This window comes from Corvus moneduloides, chromosome 1 (genome assembly GCF_009650955.1).
Source record: "Corvus moneduloides isolate bCorMon1 chromosome 1, bCorMon1.pri, whole genome shotgun sequence".
Lineage (NCBI taxonomy): Eukaryota > Metazoa > Chordata > Aves > Passeriformes > Corvidae > Corvus > Corvus moneduloides.
The window spans coordinates 92,314,292-92,341,714 of NC_045476.1; the positions used below are offsets into that span (position 1 = coordinate 92,314,292).

The following is a 27,423-nucleotide window of genomic DNA, read 5'->3' on the forward strand; positions in this document are numbered from 1 at the left end:
CATGAGAACAAAATTTTAAATACAAATACCTCTTAGTTCTTCTTCACTAAACCGTCAATAACTTTGCTCTTTGGAGGAACCGTCTCTGATCCTATCCAGTCTGTTTCTCATAAGCCCTGCTCTGTCGCCTCTGCCTCTCGGCTTTCACAGCTGCCATGACTATGGCATGTCTCTTCTTTCCTTCTCTCCAACCCACAGCACAGGTAGGTGACAGACTCTGTCTGGAAGAGGCCCCTTGTATTACGCACACCTCTACTGACAGCAGCTCTGGGACATAGCAAAGCTCCTCCCTTTGCCCTGCCCCAGGCCAACCTGCACCCTGCCAGAGTCCAGCCCAGCCTGGCGCAAGGCCCAACAGCAACCAAGGACGGCTGGGCACGTTGCTGACCTGGCTGCTGCTCTGGGCACAGCTCACTGAACAAACCCGTGCTGCTCTCTGGACTGAGATCTCACTCTGCTGTTTCAGCTGGACCCCAAAAGAATGGCAGCACAAATGCTTTCAAGTTGCCCATAATGTTGTTGTCACATCATATAACCCTGCAGTGACTGCTTTCAGTCTTGGCTCACCTTTTTTTCTGTCCCAGGCATACAGCTCCTTTATCCCTAGCTCCTCCAAGGACTTGGTAAGCTCTAGCTCTTCCCCAGTTATGCCATCTCGCAGAAGAACAATGTGCTCTTGACTGACTTCACACTTCTCACAAATAGCTGGGATGATGTTGTGGAGAGGCACCTCTGGACTAACTCGAACCACAGCCTTCTGTGTCTTCAGGTAGTTCACTACCAGCCTCACAGATTTCTGCAGAAACAAACACAAAGTCTCAGTCTCCCTTCTGTGATGGATAGGTCCTCTTACAATGAAAAAGGCACTGGGGATTTCCGTATTGTCTTGACTATTCCCAGGCAAACTTACCCCACACTGCAGAAAATACTATTTAAAAAATTAACATCTCAGACCTCTCGTTCCACTAAGGAGACATTCACAAGAACAAGCGAAGAAGGAAAAGGAATCAGAGGCAAATGTAATGTAAATGTTAACAAGCCCCATCTGAAAGATGGGAGGGTATAAACAGATATAGCTAATACGAATAATAAAAAATTTCAGCAAACATTTGGAAAACGACTACTTCTCAATCATCGCTATACTGTGAAATATATTTATTAATGATCAGTCTTCTCCCATATCTTCAGTGAAGATGGTACAAAAAATATCACCAAAACACTATCTCCACACAAGCCCACAACACTCATTTCAGCCATTACTGCAATTTTCAATCACCCCAATCTTCAGATTTCCATCTATCCAACCACATGCAACATAATATTTTGTATAAATGTCTAGACTAGCATCTGTCAATCTACATGCAAAACAGTTAAACTAATAAAGCAGGTTATAATCAATCACAAGTAATTCCCACCTGGTTTAAAGATAAAAAGATTGCAAGAACTGAAATCATAGGAATGAAATGGTGTTTCATGGCACCATTTTAGCCCTACAGAGTACTGACCTCAGGGACCCTTGGCAGAGGTCGCTTTGCCTTCTCTTCGGGAATCTTCTCTTTCAGAAGTACTGTCTGTACATCCAGTGCTCCTATCAAAGTGTTTGGCTTGTAACTCAGAACTTGTTGAGTTCCCGAAGACTTTAGTTCAAGACTATGTTGGGATGGATTTAAGCGATACTGGCTGCATAAATCAACCAGTACATCCATCACAGCTTTACTACAAGGAAGAAGACATTCACTATTAGCATGAGAAAAAACAGTTGCTACAAAATTTACCTCAGTTTTAAGATGAGGGGTAAAAGACAACACAAGCTGTAGATGTGTCACTAGTTAACCATCTCTGGGATGGAACAGTGCTAGTGCTTTGAAATGTTAAACAGATCAGATAAAATGATAGGAATTAAAACTCACACTTCAGTGTCTGTTTATGAGCTCACAACTAACACTCACAATGAGGCAAACAGCACCAATCATAGTACTAACAAACGTAAGTCAAGAGAAGACAAAGTTCATTTTATTTATTTTCAGACCACAGATCTCAGAATATTCTGAGTTGGAAGGGACCCACAAGGATCAAGTCCAACTCGTAAGTAAATGGCCCATGTGGGGATTGAACCCACCACGTTGGTGTCATTAGCACCATGCTCTGACCAACTGAGCTAACCTGGGGGTCATAATGTACTAAATCCATACATTAAACTCTCCAGTTCAAATTCTGTTCTTTAACATGAAGACAAGATAGGAATAAATTATGAACTCACAGTGCAGTGAACTCTACCTAGATTTGAACAATCACATAACTCAAAATGGAGCACTTAAATCTGGAGCAAATGGTAGATGGGGTTTATTTTTCCAGTTTACAACTTTGAGTTCTCCAAATCCATTTGACACCAGCAATACTTTCCAGTACAAGAGATCCTGTTCATACTTATTTTGGTGAAGATATTAACCCTGAAAAAACCACCTGGTTTTGAGTGTCTGCATTATCAGTAACTCTTACTGTAGTATGATTCCTAAACCATGAGGTTTCAAAAGAGTCAGCAACTGTCCCTCTCATTTCGTGCCTCTGCACAGAGTACTCCATTTTGTGTCAAGAGCTCAGTATTCACTGGAGCTTGATACTGCCGAATACAGCAGATATGAACTGTGCTCCCCCACACCCTAAAAATCCTCTTCTACCACAGTACTGAAGGGTTCTTTTATTTTCCCAGCCTTCCCCTCAAAAATTCCACACAGGATCAGGGAAAATAGGTTTATTTAAACTGGTCACTTTTCCAAAAAGTTTTGGTTTCATAAACCAGTGTCTGTCACCAACAAAATAATGTAAGCTGAAAAAAAATTACCAGTTGTAGCTGAAACCTGTAATATACAGTGGGTATTTGTCTTCTAGCAGAAGCGAAAACAAAGGCATAGACAACAAATTTACCAAAAGAACTGGCACCTCTTCTAATGTTTAAACTGGAAAAAACTGTATACAGATTCAAAATGCAAGCAAATTCGAAAGAAAATAAAATCCTCCACGGATTATTAGCCAGCAACATTACACCCATAGCTCAGGAACTACCCTTCAAACTGCAAGCTGTTGGCATCTGGGAAACTACTCTGTGGAGGGCCACCCATTTTCTTTCTGTAGGTATGTTGTTGGCCAACAACTGCTCAAGAAGTTGATGAAGAACCCTGGAGAGCTAATGGCAAAGACAACAAAAATGGAAATTGAGAGCAATTCCTTATTAACAGGTGACAGCTCTTCCCATGCAAGAGAAGAGGAAGAACCCTCTTTACAGCAACCTTTTTCAAGTTTAACTGAGTTACACAGTGTGAGCTGGAAAAGTGGCAAGTGTGGAAAATTTGAAATATATTTTCTCACTGAAAAGGGAAGAACACAGTGAGAAGATGATGACTGAACATCAAATAAGGAACAGATGTCATTAATATGTATAGGACACTTCGGAAAAACAGAGCAGTGTGGCAACTGCTAACATAGCACAAATACAAATGTGTAGCACCCAAATCAAAACTGCATCAGTCCATTTCATGATGACTCATTCTGACGCTGTCCCCAAGTTAAAAACATCTGTGTTTCACAATCATGTTCAATTCATATGCTACACACCACATACCAACAGACATTTACTAATGCCTACCAAGGCCAGACTATAGGAGAATCCCACCTACATCAGTATTTATATGAATATTCATTAAACTGTGCAGCAGTGAACACTTTTTAAAAATGCTTATCAGTTCTCCTGATACAGATCTCAACTTGTCTGTTTACAGACATATTTCTTCTAAACTAAAATTTGCATGCATTTGTTTTCCCTCAGCCTTATTACTATTGTTTCAGAGAAAAGTAAATAACCTGGCAGAATCACAGTACATGGTGTCCTATGTGCTAGACATTTATATTTAAAGTGGAACACTAATATATTTCTGTAGTGCATAATACTGTGATAATTCATTCAACTTTGGACACTTATCCTGCCTCTTGAAAAAGGACTTTAGAAGGGAATATAGTTCATCAAAATAACAGTTTATGACTCCAAAATGTACCCCTGAAATTATAAAATATATTCAGCAGCAACAGCACCACAACTACAAATCAGATCAGAATCCACATCTGCCATCTGAAAAAATAAGTCACAGACAATCATGCAAGTTGAACAAATTTGTCTGGCCAATGGACAATTAAAAAATCCAGCTGAATCTGAGGTTTCATCTTATTGCTGATTACGAGCAGACATGAATTAAACATAACACTTAAGGAAGTCTGCAACATCCCAACCTGTGCCATGCTGCTCAGACTATGTAACTGTTCCATGAAAAGCATCCCCAGCCTACATCTGTTCCATTTGAAAGTACAGTTGAAGCTTTTGAAAAAACTTTAAAGCAAATAGTATGCTCTTAAAAATTGTAAATTTGGGGAACATTTTTCAGAAAACTTCTGAAGTGTAAAGAAAGAAAAAGAAAAGAGGAGAGAGTGGAAAGGAGGAAAGGAGGAGAGGAGGAAAAGAGGAAAGGAGGAAAGGAGGAAAGAAGGAAAGAAGGAAAGGAACGGAGGATCGGAGGAACGGAGGAACAGAGGAGAGGTTAGGAATTCCACAAACAAAATTCAAAATCCTTGTGTTTCAAGTGAAGTAAGAGAGCTGGGAAATCTTTGCCATGAAGTTATTCTTATATCAGATTTCAATGGCACCAACTTGAAAAATTTTCTTTCTAAAGAGTTCAGCTTGTTTTTAAATGGGACTTTTATTTCAAGTGACTCCATGTATATGCTACACACAAAAGAGAGTCCCTAAACACAGCAAGAGAATGGTAATCTACTAATCTATACCAACTTTTCTTTCTAACCTTGGGTTGAATCTGGCTCTTGGAAGATGCAAAGAGTCAATCCTTTGCTTCTATCTTGTTCCACAAAGATCTGCACTTCATTTTAACCTGCTTTGATGTGTGGTACAGAGCATACTCTCTTTTGAAATTCAGGCAGGTCTTAAATCTGAATCTTAAAGCCGAAATGAAGCTAAATGCCTCCTGTCTTTCCAACTACTCAGCTAAGAAACACCTTACTTTTTCATTTTAGTAAGATGTTGCTGAAATTTTTGGTGGAGTGACCAAACTCTACGTAACAGACACCAAAGGTTAATGACTGACAAGCAAATACTAGAGCACAAAAATGAATTTGGAGAGCAAACCCAATTTAAGACTCAGACAAGGTCCAGATGACTATTCTTAGCAAAGGAGAGTACTTTGGCTCTGTTTTGATATTCTATTACTAAGCTGTTTGACATTTAACACCAATTCTGGACAGTAAAGAATAACTACTTTATCAGCAGTATTTATCACACCGAAGATCTGATCAAGTTTGAGCAGATTGCTTGTTTCCTGCTGTTCTCCAGTAAAATGGAGGAAAGGCCTATGATTTTTAGGAAGCATAAAACAACTGAGTTGTTGTTTTGGGTGTAGCTGGGTTTCATCTCCTTGGATCACAGAGAGAAATCCATTTTAAAATACAGCCTTGTACATCTAAAAATAAATTTGTAGGGTAAAGTTGTATTCTATCAAACGAAACCAACTTTCTATCTTCTACTTTCATGCTACAAATGCCTTCCAGTCCCTAAAAGGGCCTACAAGAAAGCTGGAGAGGGGCTTTTCACAAGAGCAGGTGGTGATAGAACAAGGGGTAATGGCGTCAAACTGACAGCAGGTTTCGATAGGATATTAGAAAGAAATTCTTCACTGTAAGGGTGGTGAAGCACAGGAACTGGTCCAGAGAAGTTGTGGATGGCCCATCCCTGGAAGCATTCAAGGCCAGGTTGGATGGGGCTCTGAGCAAGTCCCTGGTGCATGGCAGGGGAATTGGAACTAGAAGGTCTTTAAGGTCCTTTCCAACCCAAACCATTCTGTGATTCTATGATTAAAAAAATAAAATTAAAAAAATCTCAAAACTAGAAGAAAGAATCTTTTTTTTTAGGTCAATATCAAATGTGCATTAAGAATCTACAGTGGGAATTGACTGGAAAAGAAACATGATTGTGTAAAGGGGGTGGATGACCCGAAGTCTCTAATTCTTTCACTGTTTTCATTTAAACTAGAAAATAGCATTAGTCATTATTTTCTCATGCTCCAAAGTAGAGCAGGTACTGCATGAAAAGATTACAACTTTTTCTACACAACCGAAAATGTATACACTAAGAAGCAAGCTGTATCCAAAAAAGTTCAGGAAGTGTGATAAATAAGACACTCATAAATGTTTTCCGTTTCTTTTCTTAGCTTGCTCACCTACATCTGACTCTTACTTTCCGTAAGTCCACAGGAGGAACATCAAGATGACACACAAGAAGAGGCAGAGGCCTTAGGGCAAGAAAGGGGAGGAGAGACCTTGCTACTGGCTGTAAGTATGAACTGCAGGGTTACAGAGCCAGACTCTTCTTGCCAGTGAACAGCAAGACAACAAGTGGCAAGAGACAAGTGCTGTATAGGAAATTCCATTTAGGCACAAGTAAACATATTGTCTCCATAAACATGGTTCCAGCCCTGGAAAAGAGATACAGAGAAATCCAGAAACCTCCTCCCTGAATGTATTCAAACTTGCCTAGAGACTGTGTGTTCCAGCAGGCCCTTCCAATGTAAATTATCCTAGTTCAACTTTTTTTTCTCCCCTTAAGCTACATTGAACTACTGTAGTTTTGACCCAACTCTTATTTAGTATTTAGTTAAACTAATTTTTAATCCTTTTTCCATGTGCCCTGTTTATCTTCTTCAAACAACACCTATAATGTTTTACCAACCTGGGCTGATTTCACACCTTTACTCTTTCCTAGAGACACTGTTCTGCATGTTGAGCTATAAGCCCACAATAAAGAGTCTGTTACTGAGAATTATGTGAGAATATTCTTTCTGTGATGACTTTAGTTTTATGCTCCATATAATGCATACTCTGCACTGAACTCTGTCCTCCAGTATTTGCAGAATGGGACTACAGCTTCAGCTAGTTTATTTCTTCTAGTGTCCTGCTCTCTGTGCTTCATATGTATGAGAGAATTTGTGTAACATGTAAGATAACAGCAGGAGCAACAATTGTCCAGTTTACTTTTATGCATATTGGTCATCCATGAGTTGACAACTCCAAACCAAACCTCATTTAGCTTCAAACACCCCCATTCTTCTGCAATGCATTTCAAATACTACTGAGGTCTCAAGCTTGCTGACACTTAAATGTCGGTATCTGTGTTAATCAGGAAGGCTTCCTTAGTGCCACTCAGTGTGAACAGAGATAGATGCATGGTCCCTTTATTTACAGTTTACCAATTGAAAGTATTACCTGTGAGAATCACAAACAGAAAACTGATAACTTGGGAGCTTTTCCACTTGTTTTTTGTCTAAACATCTGCCCATCACCTCTCTCAGACCTGTTAACAGTTTGTGTGGATGTGCTACAAATCTATATGCATAAAACGTGTAAGTGGCCAACAGTTTACCTATCCTTTCAGCACACCAGTTAGTGTTCATACATGAGTACAAACACAGAATAGTCGTGGGAATATTTTATAATCCTTTCCAGGGGGAAATAGGCTAACAGTTTTTCATGAATACTTCTATATGTTTTACAGTAGAGTTCCCAGGGATCAATTATTTCAAAAAGAAAACTGTTTTTTAATACTATTCTATTGCTGCACACTCCCTAAGGATGCAGCTTTGTACCAAAATCTGCACTACATATTTCCAATATCTCAAAGAAATTGTGTGTTACAAGATGGCAATAAACTCTTAAGGAGAGACTGTCAGCTTGAGTTAACTTTCATAAATAAAACAATTTCAAGGTTCCAGATTCCACTAAATTATCTTTAAATAGCACACTTTTTTTCTTAAAGTATCTTTCAAGAAAATTTAATGAGAATTTTCTGCCCTCTTGCTGATATTTACAGGAACTTTTTACATAGAGAACAAAGTTAAATTAACAACATGTTGCTTTGCTTACATATAATGAACAAATTGAAAGACATAATTTTTACTTTTAGTTCATTTAAAATAACCTTAAGTGATACTAATTAACTACAGTATTTATATTTTCAAATATAATCTAGTCTACTTCATTGTTCTGTGAACTGCTTTCCTGAAATTACAGAATCATTTTTCATTATGAATATGCCCAGGGCAAGGATTTGCAAATTTTTTTGAAAGAGAAAAGCTATTTCCCCAGGGTAGCCAAAAGGAGATTTTGCAGACTACAGTTTTAATGACGGCAAAAAAAATACTGAAGGTTTATAGCAGTATAAGCAACAGCATATTTTTTCTGAAATGTCCACCCATGATATCACCACAGATAAAAGGAGTGAACACAGAAAATAATTCATTACCTGCACTGGCTCTTATACTTGCCTCAAACTTAAAAAAAACAAAAAAAAACCCACATTTTTTTAAATCAAGCATTTTCATCATTTAATGTTTACCCCTGAGTATCATTGTATTTCATAGCTATTTAGTTCACTATATTAGAACAATGAAAAAAAGTTGTAAAAGCCTGGGCTTTCACCCAAACCTGGAGATTTAGGGCAGTTCAACCCCTAAAAATTTCAGATAATCTTGACACTATTGTTTTTTACTATTCCACATACCTAAAAACAGAACCAGTGCTAACGTACAGAAAATTGCATCTTCCAGTGATTAGAAAGACCAGCAGCATGCATGAGGTCTGTTCATAGACTGATGCCACTGTAACACAGGGCTTAGTACAGAATATCCTTTTCTTATTTCATAGCTTGTTAGGACGATTAATTCCCCTTCCTCAGTGTCTGTCATCTTCCACTTCCCACAGGTGTGGCTATCACTTCTCTACTCCAAGTCTTCAAGACAGCATTGAGGCAGAACAGCCACTGCCTAGGTTAGGCACCAGTGATGTGCACATTAGCACATTAACACAAGAAGAAATTTAATTGCCACCTAAATCAGAGGCCTAGACCTGTCATGCAGACACTGTAGAGAAGTGATCACCTTCACAGACAACAAAGAGAACATTCTGGTTGCTCAGAATGCTTAATGCAGATGATATAAATAACCCCACAGAAATATGTGACATTTAATTTTTGCCATTTCTTTCAGGTTTTAGTCCACAGACTAAAGACTCTAACAAACAAAACACTCAGTCTCAATGTATGTGATACATAGTGATAAACACCTGTGTGAGATACAGAACATTTACTGTACAGGGACTTTCTACTTGTTCTTTGCTCCTGTAGCATTTACATTCTTGAAAAAATCACATTAAAAGACCACTTTTATAGTGCTCTTGGACTGCTTGTTTTGGGACTATACTTTTTTGAGAGAAAAGAAGTTTCTAACCATATGGCCATTATCTATGTCTCAATACAACATGCTGCATGAATATTAACCTCTTGTCAGCTCCCAGGTGGCTTGCATGCGCCAATGAAATATCACCTTTCTTTGGGATCCAATGGCCAGTGAGTTTCATGTCCTGTTCCACTTAGCAGGCCTGTTCTCTTCTTTCTCTCATTAAGGTCCAAATCTCGCCATAAAAACGCTTATCACTACGCATCTACTCTGAGAGCTCTGATAAGCACTGCTTTCTTTTCAAATCTTTAACATCACTCTGACTTTGGGGTGGACACACACAAGTTGCACTAGTCTCCCGAGAGTGGATAAGTGAATGCTAGTTTCTACGAGAAAAGTGGGAGGAAGAAGGAAGTCCCAGACATCAAACATTGCTTTACACATCCTCCTCGGCCATCAAAATGCGCTGTGAGGGAAACAGTCAAAACAGACTAATAAATCTAACCAGAAAGTAGTTCTTCTGGAATGCAGACTAACTACTGAAAACACCAAATGTAAAATAAACACAGAATCTGATTTATCTGCAGGCACCTACATACCCTCTGCTTGTGGTATTACACTTTCTACAGTTTCTTGACTACTCCTGACCACAACATTGCTGGCTACGGTTTCATCATAGTATTGATTAGATCTTTGAAACTTCTGCATATTATTTCCTAAAGTAATGCATCCCTCCTTCAAAACAATTTACACAGAAAGAATGAGGATAAAGAAGAGCTCCCATAGTGAAGAGAATTGTCTCAAAATTGCCTTTCCAATCGCCCTTGATTGTACCCAGTAAGTAGCAAGGAGAATCCCTCTCTCTTTCCATGGGAAAAAAAATATACGCTTTTATATATAAAACACTTCCTAAATATGAGCAGATGCTTTTCTGTCTACACAACTGCAACGTATTTGTGAAGGCGGGATCTCTGAATGCGATGAATCATCCATCTTCCGAGCCTGCTTCTTGGCATGGCTCCAGGCACTCATACTGTCAGGACTGTTTGCCAGCAGCACCTTCTTCCACTGCACCAAGCCCACTCTGGCTTATGAGAGGTGATACAACCTAAGCCCAGTGACACTACATGAAAGGGATAGATCTGTACATGTGCTGATCCATGGGGAAACAGTGACACAATAGCTGCTAAATCCTTCCTGCCCCAGAAGAGAGGGTCCTTTATACATGGCTCTCAGGACTCTCTGGTGCAACAGCTGCTTAAAACGCAGACAAAAGCATGACAGAGAAGCCCCATAAACTCAGAAAGACCGACAGCATCAGTAAGCATCCCATAGGGAACAAAGGGCTTCAAAAAGTGGGAGCTAATCAAAGCCTTACCTTCCTTGCACTGTACACTTCTGCTCCAACCCACAGGGTAAAATGACTGTGAAGTCCACCAGTCTGTTTATCATGTTCTCCTTCATGCTCACAAGGTTCTGATCAGAAATTACAGCTGTCTCTGCAGGTGACTTGTGCTCACCGTGAATTCTACTTGCTGCAGAAGGTTGATTTGGTGGAGGGGGAGCACGAGCTTTCATTCTTTTCCTTGAGAAAGAAAGGCAAGAAGAAAATTAATTTCTCGCAAGAAAATACAAACACGTTACTAAGAAATATATGTTCTTTTGGCCATAATCTCACATTGTTTTAAGAAGTTTCTCTAATGCAAGTAATTTTTTCTTGATCATTAAACTTTTCAGTGGAGTTGCACTTTTATTTTTTACCTCCTCTCTAAAAATATGCTAATTTTTTAATGATGCGCTCACTCCTACTGTTTGCTTTCCATGCCCCAGGGAATGAATCAGTTCCATAATTAGGATATGATATAATCGTTTTTCTGTCGAGTGTGAAGCATACTCCTATGAAGTGAGAAACAGAAATGCTGGGTCCAGTCCAGACCTGACTCAAGAAAGAGTTGTATTTACGTACATGAATGTTTCCTCCAAGTCAGAATGGCAGGAGTGGAGGCAGGGTGAGGTTTCATTCAGCTATATTTGGGTTCCACAGTATTACTCTACTTGAAATATTGTCTCTTCCTCTGCTCTGAGTTAGTAGTATTAAATATGGCTCATCATACTTCATAGAGAAGCACCATGAAAAGGTCAACTGTGAATGATATCACTTCTTACCATACAACACCAATACTACCGCTCTTTGAAAGCGCCCTGAAAGGAACTCATTCTTCAGTAGCAGGCTATGCACCATGTGTGATATACAGAAAAGCTGCATCAGCTTGCACCAAACAAGCAGTGTACTTTACAGAGATATAAACCCACCACAGACTTGAAGTTTACTTCACTGGCAAGCTGCCAGACAGATAAGCAACATATGTGTGCTGTTAAACTTCTGAATAGCTGGTCTCGTACCAAACACATGTCTAAGAGGATTAACTCTGATGATTAATACTCCAGTGACCTCTTCTGACTAGATTTATGCTTAGTTTAAGTCAGATTTTAGTGTAACAGATGGAAAAGGCAGTAAAATATTTACTCAGAAATTATTATGGAGGCCTACTGCCTGCATTTTTTAATCTGCCTGTTTTTAGGGTGCAGGATGAGATTATGATTCTTCACACGATTTTTGCCCTGCAAACAACATAAACTGAGGTCCAGAAAGGAAGAGCACAGAAAATGCACTCTAACTCTTAAAAGCCGGAAAAGCTTAGTGGTCAAATCAGCCAAGAGCAAAACTGTGTTTAGGGGAAAAAAATTAAAACCTGACCTGAAATACCAAATCAAACTCTTCTTTAATAAGAGATAACCTCTATTCTCACAGATAAAAAGACTAAACATAGAGTTTGGATTACCACTGTAAGCTCCTGGCAGAGGAAAAAAAGTAATAGTTATTTCACATTAACAAAAAACCCCAAGCCAAACCAACAAAAAAAAGTGTTCAGAAGCAATCCAAACCCTCCATACTTTTCAATCAGTATTTGCATTTGACCAACAATCTCTGTGACACGTCTCAACTTGCAAAAATTCTTTACACTTCCTTGAAAATGCACATTTCAGTGAAACCTCAGCAAGGCAGTGTAAAATCAGCAGTGATGAAGATACTGCCTTTCCTGTGTGCCTAACAAATAGCATTTTCTACAGATATACAGGGAGAGGTACTGCCTTCTTTACCAGCACACAGAAATTTCTCTTTCATCAGCAATTTCCTTGAACATTCAGTTTTTATCCTGTATACAATGAGTGAGGCATGAAGTCATCAGTCACTAACTAGCAGCTCCTACGCTTCACTCCAAGGTGATGTTAAGTTCAGGCCTTTGAGAAGTAATTAACTACCTTGACTCTCCCTGAACCAGACTCTTAACTTATTTGTCTATTGAAGAAAAGAAAAGAAAAAAAAGAGAAATTGGGATTCATCTTCTCAGATCCCTTTACATTTAGCCACAGTTGTTATTTGTAAGCAGGTGGTGAGAGACAAGGGAATTTTGCATACATCCAGATTCATGCCAACACAGCCTTACAGTCGTGCTGTTTAAGAGCTTCATATCAATTTACAAATCATGTAATTCTTGCCCTTAATAATATCAACTGCATCAATATAAGTAGCTACAGAGTTTAACTTGTTTCTTAAAACAAGCTTTTATTTTTTGTTTTTAAAGCTTGTTCTGTAATGTGGGAGATAATTCCAACACAGTGCTCCTGACAAAGTACCAAAGGGGGTAGGAAGAAAAGAAGCAGGCAAGTGTTCTGAGCCTGGAAGAACTAGCTGTAATTAATGATTTACCTTGTAAATTCCAGATCTCACAGTGAACAAAGGTAGAAGAAATAAAGCAATAGTAATAAAATAATCACGAAACTGAAATCAACTGAAGCTGTAGACACTTGAAACTTTAGGGAAGAAGTGAAGAAAGACTGAGTTTTGAAGCTAGAGAAAGAGCTGGAAGTAAATTGGGAGCATGCTACACAGGGTATCTGTCTGTTCCCTGGTGTAACATAAACTTGCCTGTGGTTTTCTACGGGAAGAGACAAAAAAGGTCAGACACCTTAATGAGAGTGTGATTTTAATTTTTTTAATATTTTTTAAAACTTTTAAAGTACTCCACAGCCAATTCTGCAGTTACAGACCTTGTATAAAACTGCTTGGGGCCAGGGGTGAGAGGAGGCAGTGTGTCAGCAAATCAGGCATCACACCAACAAAAGCATCAGCTATACATTGACCAGCGATGTTCACTTTAACTCTATGTAACAGTGCATATTCTTTTTGGCATTTTGCAGACAGGGCCTTTTAGATACTACAATCCCCCTTTTCTTTTGTGCAGAAAGGACAGGGCAGGTCTGTTTCCTTCAGAGACATCAGAGAAAGGAAAAGGGAAAACATTCCTACTGCAGTCTCTCTAACCTAGCAACAGTTCAGGTGACCTCATACGAACTTTTCCACAATAGTGACTTACATATTCTCACTGAGACTGCCTGAAATGTCTTGTTTTCAACATTTTCCAAATGACAGATCTCAAACTATTTCAGTGGAAGCAGATCCCTCTGCAGTTCACATTTGTGGAGTGGTATGTGGCACAGATTTGCATTTCCTAGCCAGCTTTCTGAAACATCGCAGTAGTAGAATGTAGCTCCATGAATCACAGACTGAAATCCACAGATCTAGCTACCTTGGATTTGACATGAGCAGCTGCTTTTTCTGACAGGCTCCAGCAACTGCATTCAGAAGATGCCTAGAAGCCTGTTAATACTATTGAAAGTGAGTGAGAAAAAGAATTCATCTTTCTCTGTCAGAGCAACAATGGTTTTAAAGGACAATACAAAAGCACTCTGTAATAAAAGCCTTATTGTTACCCCACTAAAATAATGCACAAAGAAAGTGAGTGATTTAAAAGCCTGTTTTAAGCATGGGAAGCAAGGGTACTTTCCACGCTATAAACACAACATACTAATAAGAAGTTGCATACCATTCTTCAGTGTGAGATAAATTCAACCTAAATTTAGTTCAACAGCCATCTTCTCTCCACAAACATCTTTCACTGCGCTCACTACTGAAATACCTGTTAAGACCCTGCACCTGCTTCTAGTCTGCAGGAGGAGTTACAAGTGGGAACACAACAGATCCATGCTCAGGTTTAACTCATGGTTACACAAATGCTTCCATTCAGTCCTTGAGACAGAGACAGTGAAAACAAGCAGCTGGTTCTAATACACAAATGTACAGTGGCTGTTGCTGAGGCTTGAACTAGTTCTTCTCACTTAACTGTAAGTTGGAAAAAATGCATATAATCATGAAACAATTAGGCAGAATATATGAATAACCTACCAGCACTGTTCTCAGTTAAAGCAGCAGGTTTTCAAAATGGAAAAACAAGGAAACTGACCAACAAGACCAATGTTTCTGTAGTTCAGCACAGAAGAAATGCAAGAGAAATGAAAAAAGTTTCATCAGATTATGAACTTCAGGACAAGGTTACACAAGCCCTTTGGACCTACTATTTATTAATATATAACTGCTAAGAAACAGGATGTAACCTGGACTTTACAATCCCATCGTAGAAAAACGTGATCTCTGTTTTGAACAGCACTGGTCCTGAGACTTCCACGCCCATGGCAAAGATATGCAGATTGCCTTTGTCAGATAAGGTCTAACAGGCAAACACACACACACACACACAAAAAGAAAAAACTGAAAGCGAAACAGTGAAGTCCTACCCATTCCCACCATTCCAAATAAATAATCCTCTCTGCCCTGTAAAACAAAGGTAACTTAACAGGTACAGGACAGACTTCATTCCATGCACATCAGCAGGACTTTGGCAAGTGCTCCATAATTCACCAGTTTGTAGCATCTGTTCCTTTTTATGCCAAGTCTCTCTCTAACCATTCATTTTAAAGAAGCAAGAACAACAACAAAAGCACAAACACACACGTGCACACACACCCACCCTCCAAAAAAGCAGGGATGAAAAAAAAAAAAGGAGGAAAAAAAAGCCCACCAAGAAACCCAAAAAACCCCATCCAACAACAAAAACAAGAAAAATCCAACTCAAAACAAAACAAAAAATCAACCAACTCTGCACATAGCAGAATTATGGAAAACATTCATTTTTGATATAATGGACAACTAGCACAGTCTGGTCAAGTCAATTTGCAGTCTGGTCAAGAGGCTTGAACAGGTGCAAAGGGTTTTTCTGTGGCAGTTGTGTACATCCCATCTCATAATTAGGAGAAATAAACCAACATGTGAGTGCTCAGTGATGAGTGAATAGAGACACAGCGTCCTTTGGGTGAAAAACAGGAAACATGGGAATAAACATTCTTGATTTTCAGGTGATTGCACTCCTACCATCTTTTGAGGGGAAATCTGTGCACATAGGCAAGAAAAAAAAATGCAGATGAGTATGTTCACTCAACTTTCCCCCTTCACCCTGGCAACTTGTGCAGCAAAGCCAGAAGTCCAGCCCTGAGGCACACACCTGATATTCCAAACCACCAAGTCACAGCAGAGCAGAAGTCACTCGTGCTCAGTGATCTAACTTGTGAAGGAGATATCTTTCAAAGAACATTTCCTTTTCATTCCTTGTTTGTTGCTTATGGCAAAGCAAAGAAAAGCCAGATCACAGGCTAGGAAAGAGACAACCACGATACCAGAATTAAGAGCACACCAAGTTCCCTCTTTGTAAGAACAATCTTTTCAGCTTCTAGATGCAGCAGCTCAGAAAAACTGTAACACAACACAAATATAAAGGAAATACAGACAGATCAGCAGCAAGATAAAGGCACCTCATGAATTCTGAAAATGGAAACCAAAAGTCAAACAAATCCTGGAGAGATTGAGAACAGACACCAGAAGAGCATGATAATGTCCATAACTACTAAAGAGGCCTGAATTCACCCAGACAGCCTTACATCATAACTAGAACTTTATTCCACTTTGCTATCTATAACATTTAAATTAACCAATTCAGCAAACTAAAAACTAAACAAAAATATCAAAGAACATTCTCAAGTTTACTTTGCCTATCACAGGCTAAATATATCAATTCATTACAATTATGTGCAACACAGGTAACCTTTAAATGTCTCATACAGTAAGTAAGTTACAGGTCTAAAATGCATTACACTATTGTAGTAACTTGTTTCCAGTATTATTTTACAACATTCTGGTAACATTAACAATATTACACAAATATTACGCTTTCTAAAGAGCTGAAATCTTCAGCAGACACTAAGAAGTAATGAACTAGATTACTAGCAGATATGGCTCAGGCAACAACTGGGGTTCTCTACATTATTTTTAAATAAGTTGCTGCTTTGTTTTTAGCAGAATTCCATGGCTGTTATAGTATGCAGTTATTCTATGCTTTTCTCTTTTCAAACATTTACTTGAATTTCATATTACTTCTAAAAGATCATCCTATTTTGAAGGCAGGATCACACTGACAGACACAATGAAAATTATTTCCTTGCGGGCATGATAAAGTCACCCAAAATAGACAAGAAAAAATAATTTGTTTCTGGCAAAGAAATGAAAGTTATTTAATTATATTTTTGATCTTCCATTTGATTCTACTCATGAGAAACCCTACAGCTTTACATATTTAAAAAATAAAGTTTCTTTGCCAGAAGAAAAGGAAAAAAAAAGACCAGCAGGAAATAGAATGAGTGCATCTGTAGAAGAGGAAGCAGGGATGGAAGTATACAATCATGGTTGCCCAAGGGTGAAGTTAAAGAAAAATAAACAAAAGTCAATGTGAGATGATACAGTCTGATGGAAGTAGTTCCTAACATTATCTAATTTCAAACTTTTCACAAACTTAACCAACCACTAAACCAACCACTTAACCAATCACTTTTCACAAACTTAACCAATCATTAAAAAGTGTTGGGCTGCAGTTTCCCAGTCTCAGACATGCCAGTGAATAAGCTGTTATAAAATTTGCTACCAGGGGCATCTCCCCACATATAACCCATTTCATGAGAGGCTGAAATGTGTCCCAATACAGAGCAGAGACCTGTCCACTCTGGTCCCTGTGAAACACTGCATAGCTACCAAACAAGAGAAAACAGGTTTCTGCCCAGTCAGGACTCAGACTCCTGCACTGACACAATGTAGATGAGCTACTGAGCGCTCACCCTCCGACAGGAAGGCCAAAGGATTTGTTAGCCTAAGGCTGGTATCCTCAAATAATCTTGTTTTTATACATCACCCACACTTTTGATTAAGAATCAGAGTGTACTATCCTCCAACAAAAGCCTAATTCTCCTTCCAGTCACTAAGGCATTCCCTCAAGATCTGGAACAGAGCAGTTGACATACCAGTTTCATAACAGAGTCATTTTTAGGGCCAGAAGAAGCCAGAAGCACTCTAACCTGACCTCCTGTAGGGCATGTGCCATGCAGTGCTCCCCACTGCTACTTTAGAAAGCCCCCTCTAAGAGTGAAAGCAGGGATGGACCTGTACATGGGGTGGGGGGCTTTAACTGATCAAAGGATAACACTGGAGCCTGCAAATGCCTTTACACGTGGTAACCACTGCCACACTAGGGAGCCTAATAGATCTACCTGTATCAGTTCCCAAAACAAAGCAGAAGACAAGCCCTAAAGAAAATCTTTTAAAAAGCAGCCAAATCCCAAGATTTGGGTACATGCCCACTGCAGTTAATGAAAACACTGCATGAATAAGCACTGCAAGGTCTGTATCACTAATAGCTGTATCACAGGACTTTTGAGATACCACCCACACATTCAGTGTGTGGCAAAGACCACACTATGAGCTGGTGTCATGCTGTACAACTCCACCGGGTTGCATATCAGTAAAGATGAATGAAATGGGAGAGCAGTTAACATTATTTAGTTATTGGCCTCATCTGCTGAATCACATGCTGAAGAAAAACAGAAGTCTTTGGAGGTTAAAGGCAAGAAAGCGCAGATAAATTCTGTTTTGGGAAGGTAAAAACCTGCAATCTAAAATGCAGTGATATCACATCTCTCAGTAAGAGATACACAAATAGTTTTAACTCTTTAGCTTGGGAGATGTGATCAAAACAAAATGCCACCAACAATTCATGCTGGAGGATGGGTAAGAACTTAAATCTTAAAAAAAATGTGGTCTAGAAAAGCAAAGTAGAGTAACAGCACTCTAGGTAGGGATAGTGAAGCCTCGCTCTTTTCACAATGACATCTGCCAGAAGAGAAGCTGCAGATGAACCAAAATATGAACAAAGGCGATAAACATTTAGGCTTTAGGACTCAAATATGTTTAACCACCAGCACCACAGCTGAAATTGCCTGCCAGTTTCATGCTGACCAAAATCAAAAGATTGCTGTTGACTTTCAGGGAAAAAAGTAATGCAGCAGTGAAAAGCATTCAGTGAACAGCCATCCAATCCTACCCCTACCAGTATTTTTAACTTCTTCCTTCTTTATCCACAAACTCACAGTGTTTTCCCCCCTTTTATCAAGTACTGAGCTATTAGTCTCATTCCATTCCAAGCAACAATAATATTAAAATAAAGAAAACACTAAGGAAAACATCACATTGCTCGTGTTCATCTGAAATCTCATCCAGTTCCTTCATCTGTGACTAAATCGGGCTGCTTTGCATGGTATGCTTCAATGGGAAAAGAGAACTATACTATTTTTATGTTATTGATGTTTAAGCATAATGGCACTGGTTAGTTAAAAAACCAAACCAAACAAACAAAATGCCAAAGCCATCCATGCTAACATCCCAAATGTACTTAAGAGAGAAAACCAAAATGTTGATGATTATACTGTAAAATGCCCAAGCCCTGTTGCCAGGGCACTCTGTTCTGTTCTCTGTGCTCTCAAATCTTCACTGAGCTGTTAAGGATGCTCAGTTAAGCAGATAGCAGGCTACAACCATGCAGGCGAACCACTTGCACACTGAATTCTCTGCAGAGGGCAAATACTACAGCTGAACTGCGAAAAACACAAGGTTAAGATCACTTAAGGCAAAGCAACTAACGAGATTTCTCAGCATTATTCAGGAAGGTATAGTCAGGTTCATGTTGGCTAACTGGACTCTTAGTAACCATGCTCAGCTGTGGAAAACACTGTCATGAAACAAGGCAAGAGTATTTCCAAGCAGGCTGGAAGCACTGCTGGCCTTCTGCATGTTGTGAGCAAACAGGTATCCTTCAGATACACTCACCCTACTACCCATCAGCTGTGGTTTTGTGAGGATGCCACAACTCCCTGATGGAGCTCTCTAGCTCTGGAAAGGTACTTTGCCAGTTCGAATAGGCTTTATTATGTCACGATAACAACAGCAGTCTTTATCATGTTTATTAACAGTGAATTATGACGGTAATGAGCAGATGATTTGTTTCTAGAGGGGTCAATGGCTAAAGGTATGGTTTCTCAAGCCTGAGGCTGTCCCAGAAACACTTGCACTGAACATTGTGTCCCCTGAAATTATAGGTGCTGTTCAGATTTCAGTGTGGTTGTCCTTTCTTAATCTCTTCTCAACAACCACCTTCAATAAGGCTACTTAAATAAACAAATATAAAAGTTTATTGCTTAGCAACATTGATTTATAAACTCTCCTGCGGTGACTTGCACTGTCAACTAAGATGCAATTTCAAGGTGCATTTGCACTGTATTGCTGAGCAAAGGTATCCCAGATTGTGCACTATTTTTGTGTCCACAGGCTTTTAACCTCACTACCATTTACTGAGAATCGCTCTCTAGTGGCTTGAAGACTGTAGGTTAGTGCTCCTTGCAGTGAAGTGCTTGCCTTATTCTCACAGGAGATGGAATAGTTTTGAAAGAATCAAGAGAGAAATAACATACATTGCTAATGAAATTCTGATGTGATTTACTGGGCTGGATAATTCCTAAGTTTTATAATATGCTTAGAAGCCAGTGGGCAATTCAGTGGAATACCACTAACATTAATATAGAATATTAGTCCTACCAATACCTGTTTCAACTAGAAACAGCCTTAAAACACTGTCCATCTGAGGTGCAGATGGGGAAGAATTGTTTAGCATGATTACCTGTTTAAGTAAGTACACACATGGTGAACCATAACACCTGTAACTGTCAGCTGACAGATCATCATTCCCCATTCAGTGACAACGCTCTAGGAGTACACCACTGAAGCTCATTTCACCTATTAACTCTGATACAAACAGATTCCACAAAAACAGGCAGGCAATGGCCATTAAGGGAGAATTTGCAGAATTACACCCATGTTATTCCACCTACCTCCACTCATCCGTCTGCAAACGGTGGCAAGATCACAGATATTTCAGAAAACCTTAACGTACCAAAGAAAAGGACACAGACAAAAAGTTAAAGGCTCTGACCAGAGTAAAGAGGCATCTTGGCCCAGTTCCAAAGAACCCCTTAGACTCAAAACGCTTCTCAAAACATTACAAACGTATTTCTAGGCAGAAATTAAAATAATCAATGGCAACTACCCCAATGTCTTTAGAGGTTGCAGGCTAGAAGGCATTTGTGCTTCTGAAACCCAGTTAACTTCTTCAGCCACAAGGACCCAGGCAGGAGAGACACAAAGCACGGCAGGCAGGACTACAAAAGCCATTTATTTTCCAGCTGCACTGAGCTCTCCTAAAAGGGGAAGCGCCTCTGTGCTTCCTCTCAAGTTCACTTGCCCTCGGAGAAACACTCGCGATCTTATCATGGCTGACCTTACATCAAATTTCCTCAAATTATATTTTCATCAAATATATTCAAAAGCCCACATCTGGTGACGTATTGCAAGATAAACAAGAAGACAATTAACTTTGGATTGCCTGATCTAGAAGACAAAAGCATCAATCTACCCTTGTTTTTAAATCTACAGTTATTCTGTAAATTTTAACTGTAGAAAACTGCATGTCATAGAAGAAACCAGCACCTGAACTACAGGGCTGATAAGCTTCCCTTTAGAGCTAGGAAAAAATCCCCTAAAAGATCTAACAATGCACTTTTGTGAGATACAGTTTACATTCACTCACAAAGAAACAGAATCAGGGATGCCAGAACATTCCTTACCTTCCCTAATCATCTTAATTAGCATTTATAATTTGGTCTTAATACATACTCCATCACACAGCAAGAAATCATGTACAGCAGTACATTAAATGAAGCTTAAGGAAGCAAAAATGCAGTGTCAATGAAATAAAGAGATATCCAACTTCAACACAACAGTCTAAACTGTTGTCAGACCCTGTACCTCTGGGATGCCACACGTGTTTTTATCACAAAATCTCACAGCTTCAGCTGACTTTCTTTGTATTTTTCTGGTGCTGATTTGCTCAATTGAACTTCTTATGATAATCACAAGTATTTTGCTTTCACTTTTATGATATTCTCTTCTTTCAAAATGACACAGGAATCAAGTACTTCTTGGTTTAAACTAAAATTCAAGTATTTTGGTTTATTAAATGCAAATAATAAATTTAAGTGATAAACTCTACTCCAATTCTGCTGTGGAGGTGAAAGACCTACATTAATGTAGAAACCAGAAAGTCTGACCAAAAAGAATACTGCAGATGTTAGCACAGATAAAAACACAACCTCAAACAGCTGACTAGGAGGACTCTGAAGTGTGATCCTGATTTATCAGGTAAGAACAGAAGTGTTGTAATGATTTTTATATGCCAGAAAACCCCATTTGTTTAGTTAGTTTCCATTTAAGATTCTGTTTACTGTATCCTGTAGGCATATGTGATATTTAAAGGATTTTATATCTCTCAAAACCAAAAAGGATATAGGCCTTGCACAGTGCAAACTAGAGCACATTATGAAGAAAATCTTGATAAATCAGGCATGTCAACACACCCAGACAGTATCAGACGAGAGAGGAAGCAGCCAAATACCCTCCCTCTTTATCACACACATTGAAATTAGAGATGATTATTGTGGGCATTTTACTGATGTGTGGCACTGGCTCAGGACACAGGAAACAGGAAAGAGTCAGGACCATTACGGACTTTACAGAGTAAAACCAAGACCTTCCTGTCAGCAGACTGGAAGCCATGGGGATGGTGTTACATGTTATCCATGAGAAAACATCACCAAGAGAACGAAGGCATCTGCTGTTGGGAGCTTTAAATGCTACTCAGAGATAACTCAATGCAAACATGCTTGAGGCTGCTCTCTAAGTACTGATGGGGCATCACAACAGTGATTGCAAGATTTTGTAGACATGCCTGAGCCAGCTGCACACTCAGCAGAGCCTACAAAACCCACACAGGAAGAAACAGGATATATTAAACTACCTTATAAAATGAACTGCCATAGTTATACTAGAAGCAGAAAGAGGCACAAATACCTCAAATGCAAGCAACAAAAGCACGGTAATTTAAGCTGGTCTTTTAACCAAGACAAACAAACTTCCATCTCCTTTTCAAAAACAAAGAAACAGCAGCATTAATGACATCCAATTTCCTCCAAATTCCTTGTCGTGTCTGAACTGCTTTTCATATCAAAAAGGATGGCAAGTCTCACAAGCTCTTTTCAGTGCTGGGGCACTTAATAACTGTCTTCAACTCTGGACCTTATCCTGCAGCTGTCACCTGACTGATTACAAGGTGTTTACAAGGCCTCTTCTCCCTACCAGCCACCAACTTTCTAGACACTTATGAAAAGCTAGTACATTAGGCTTTTCTTTCTCTCTTGTCAATTAAACTTAAATCAAACTAACTGGTGAAGAAACAAATAAATATTTTTCAAGAAAATACAGAGATACAGGCAAAGAGCATCATGAAATAAACTTTGTCTTATATCTAGCATTGCATGGTCACATGAGGTGTTGGCAGGCTCTGCTGAAGTAAGGGTGTCTGTCCCATCTGAAAGCCCCCACCTGGCAACAATGAATGAAAAGAAGAGTTTGGAAGTGATTGACTACAGAGGTTTCCTCCTCACAACTGATGAAAACCAGAACAAAGGTATCCTGGACTCAGTGAAATCAATAGGACTTCTGCCACTGATGTTGCAGAAAGCCAAGTTTTCAGTCTGGCAGAACCTCAGCAGAGCTCAGTTTCACCTCTGTGTTGGCAGCCCCACTTGCCAGCTCCCCCAGTAAGAATGCAACTTCCAAGTACCAGGAGAACGTGGAGCATCACCAGCATGGCACCTAGAGAAGGTTTGGGATGTGGAGAGCGACTGCATGGTACTGCCCTGGGCATCCAACCAGCTGCCTTTTAGCCATGCAAAGGCACAGTTCTCTTACATGTTCTTACTACATCTTATGGAAAACCAGAAGTATCAAATACAACTAATGTGTTGAAAAAAAGGGTGGGGGAGGAGGGACAGAAAAAAAAACAATTACAAAAGCAAGCAAGGCTATCTTCATGTATTACCACCCTGACTTTTTATCATTTCCGATTCTAAAATGAGTCAGAGAGGTCAAGGAAATCTGAGGACACCAGATAAAGTCAGACCTGCCACACCACAACTCCTTTGGTCACCTCCTCTGAAATAGGAAGGCCAGTGGCATAGTGATAATTGGTGACATTACCAGCATACAGAGAGCACTCCCTCAGCCAGGGCCTAACAGTTGCTCACTTGACACATGCTGGCACCGTGTTTCCCAAAGAGAGATGAGAACACTCAACTGCTAGCAAGCAGACCCAGCATCCCCTCTCTTGTTTATTTGACTTCCCAGACAGGAAAATCCTGCATGCAGCTTACAGAGCCAAGTTCCTCCAAATCTCTTCTGCTGAGCCCAACATAAACTGCAACGCAACAAGGCAGGGGAAGCACAGAGTTACACCTACAAAAACAAAGTGGAAGGGACTTGTCTCCCTTGTGTTCTAATTCTAGCCCTGAAGAAACAACAGCAGTGCAATCCAAGTTACTCTGCAAGCTCACCTGACCTCGGAACTTCAGGATAAATGCTGCTGAATTAAGCATGGGCTACTCATAACAGCATGGGAAGGAAGGGTGCACTCTTCTGCCACAAACACAGAAGCATTTCCACAGCCACAGCTGCTGCACATCGTAATTGACACAAGCACAGGACAGCTTCACACCTTCACATGACATACAGCGTGTAAAGGCTGCTCTCCCCTTAACCAAATGGCATCATGCACATATATCTGATGTGGTAAGAACGCTATCAGGCTATAAGCCATCATTTCTCCTTCTGAGTCAGTAATATATGAGAAATAGGACTACATAGTACAGAAATTATATTCACTGTTTAGATTCAGCTACTTCTGTACAGCATTGCTTTACCTTCTATCAACTTCCTCTGCAACACCATGAATAAAGAAATTCTTAGGGACATCTACTGACACAGGCACAAGCAGATCTGGTTGATCACTCCTTGTTGCTTTATGGAAAGATGTCACCAAATGCTGACTTCAAAGCATGGACATTTCCAACTCAGACTGCAGTCACCCCAGGCCTCCTAGCAAGCTAAGTTCAATCTCAGCATCTGGGAACAGGATCAGCCAGCAGAAGATGAATGTGTTTAGGAAGCTGCTTGACCAAACATTTTCTTCCCCACCCCGAGTAGGGGATGACAAAATTATATGACAAAAATATTACCATGCTATAATGGAAGACGTAAGAGAACTGTAACCACCTGTGTAGCATCACTGCCCATGTTCAGAGCCAGAGAAACAGACATGGAGGTATTTGTGCACCATGGTCCTAAGCTGCACCAGGGGAAGCTCAGGCTAGACATTAGAAAAAGTGAAGAGTGTCACAGAAGGAGTGATTGGGCATTGGAATGGGCTGCCCAGGGAGGTGGTGGAGTCACCATCCCCGGAGGTGTTTAAAAAAAGACTGGACGTGGCAACAGGTCTAGTTGATAAGGTGGTGTCAGGTCATAGGCTAGACTTGATGACCTCCAAGGTCTTTTCCAACCTAGCTCATTCTGTGATTCTGATGGTGTCATTTGTTGGCTATAATGTAAATATTGCTTCCTCCCAAGAGGATGCACTATTTTGACAGAGCAGTTGTCTGCTAGGTCCAGAAGCACAGTAACAGAGTACACTGAAGGTTTTACCCGTGAGTGTCAAAAACCATGCTCCCTGATATGAAAAATCATATATTCTTTGTGCTTTTCATGAAGCAGCAAATATATACGCACAAGCAGATGCCTCCTGACATAAGCAGCAACAAAAAAAGTCCACCTCAAGTGAATCAAACACTTCCACGTACTCATGCCGTGCATATGGGCACTACCAAAAGTACTATTTGCACACAGTCCCATTTCCCTGTTAATATCCAAAGACTTATTAATGCATCAACCTTATTCCAATTATCCTGACCATGCTGCTGTTAAAGCAACCTATGCTTTATCACAGATGTTCTTGGCCACAGGATTAGGTCCAGAGAGACAGGGTAGGAAGAAGAAGAGTTTCATTTCACCACCTCTTCTCTAAAGCAAGTAATAACTTAAAAGTTTACTCTTTGACTGAATACCTGGCATGTTGATAGTCTTGGCAAATGACAGCTAAATTAAACATATATGAATAGTGTCACATAACAAGTCTAACAGCTTATTTTTAAACTTGGAAGAGTTTGAACAATTGAAAATATCTGGGTTGGGCTTACAAATTCCACACACCCTTTTCGGGCACTCAGTCTGCATAGCTGGTAGAAGTAGGTGGCACTGAAAAGACAAAGAGAAATCTGAAGATTCAGAAGAAATTTGCAGAAAGAAAAAAAAAGCAAAGAAAAAAAGGAAAAGCTTCCTACACTCAGGATACCAATGAGAAAATAGAATGTAGCATAATATTGCTTTTCATTTCTGCTGCAGAGCAGGATGGAACAAGCTTAGGATGGAAAAAAACCTCTATGTATAATATTAATATTGAAGAATCAGTGCTAGCATGAATAGAAAAAACACATCATAACAATTAAATAGCCTAACTCTAACTTCACTTAGCAGTTTCTCCCTTGAATCAGCAAACTTCAATCACCCACAAAGAACTGCTGTCAAGTAGACAAGCAATGTGTTTTTGCATTTTCATTATGTGTATATAAAAAGGAAATTTCTGAAACATCTTCACTGTTGAAAAAAGAAACAAGTAATGTTAAAGGAAATCTTATTTTGACTTCATTGGTATTAACAAGTAACTTCTACAGGTAATTATCTTTATCACTTTGTGGTCTCTTCTTCAGCTAGTCTGAAGAAAAGCCACAGACATACAAAGCCCAAACACAGCTACATATCTCCAAGTATTTTCCTAGATAGTCTCTTGATATAAACTGGGGAAGGGGGGGAGGGAGATGAGGCAACGGAAAGACTCTTTAAAGGACAGGTATACAGGTTTGCAGCACATCTAACAAGAAAGGTGGATGTTCCTCGCAGTGCCTGACTGGCAGCAGCCAGCTGGGTTCATCCCAGTCCTGCAGAGGGGCTCAGTCATGTCCTGCTGTGGAGCCAGCTGGAAAGGCTGTGTCACTCCTCACTGGGGCTGCCCCACCACCCTGACAGTGATGCACAATACTGTTAAAAATCAACAACACTGGCAAAAGTGACGATGCAGAGAAGAAATGTAACTTCCCATTTGACTTCTCCAGTTCAGAAACACTGCCTGGGAATCCGCAGCTGAGGCACAAGCAGAGGCTGCAGGACAGTAAGGTTCCATTCATTCCTCTGCTGCAGGCAGATCTCTCCACAACCCAGACAGATCCCTCCACCTCTTCAAGCTCATCCAGTTTGTCCTTCTTTGGAAACATGTGTACTACAGCAAAGTGCTCAGACACTGTGGAAGAGGAGAAGTGTTTTGACAACATGCCCAGTGACCTGGGCTGTCCAAGACGCAAAAGTGACTTAAGCACCAGGCTGAGTGCAAGAAGCCTTGTGTGAGAAAATACAGCCTCCGGCTATAGAAGAACACCAACCAACAAGGTGTGGAAGCCAACACCAGCAGATCTCACTGAACTCCAGGTTCAAGCCAGACCTAAAAAGGCTGTGCAGAAAAACAATGCAAAACTCTCAGGCCAGTACATCTCTCCCCACCCTGAGCCACCAGGTCACCTCCGCTCCATGTCAAACATGGGACGGGCCTTATGCAATTATACAAGACAACTATGAAGGCCAATGAGAAGCTTCACCTGCAGCACAGAGATGGCAGAATTCCTTGTCGTAAGGCCAGCAACACGGGATCATGTGCTGCCTCAGGTTTTGGCAAGAGGGCTTCAGTCTTACCTTTGT

At 39.9% G+C, this 27,423-nt stretch overlaps 1 protein-coding gene across 1 annotated transcript in view; it reads right to left on the reverse strand.

Annotated features, from left to right (window-relative positions):
- LOC116448427 (protein cordon-bleu-like) overlaps nucleotides 1-27,423 on the reverse strand; it is a 116,372-nt gene that overhangs the window by 60,198 nt on the left and 28,751 nt on the right. The window contains exons 3-6 of the mRNA XM_032118752.1: nucleotides 23,911-24,021; nucleotides 10,663-10,869; nucleotides 1,506-1,716; nucleotides 568-796 (exon numbers count right to left, since the gene is read on the reverse strand). Of these exons, the coding sequence (XP_031974643.1) occupies nucleotides 568-796; nucleotides 1,506-1,716; nucleotides 10,663-10,869; nucleotides 23,911-24,021 (758 nt within the window). The remainder of the gene's footprint in view (nucleotides 1-567; nucleotides 797-1,505; nucleotides 1,717-10,662; nucleotides 10,870-23,910; nucleotides 24,022-27,423) is intronic.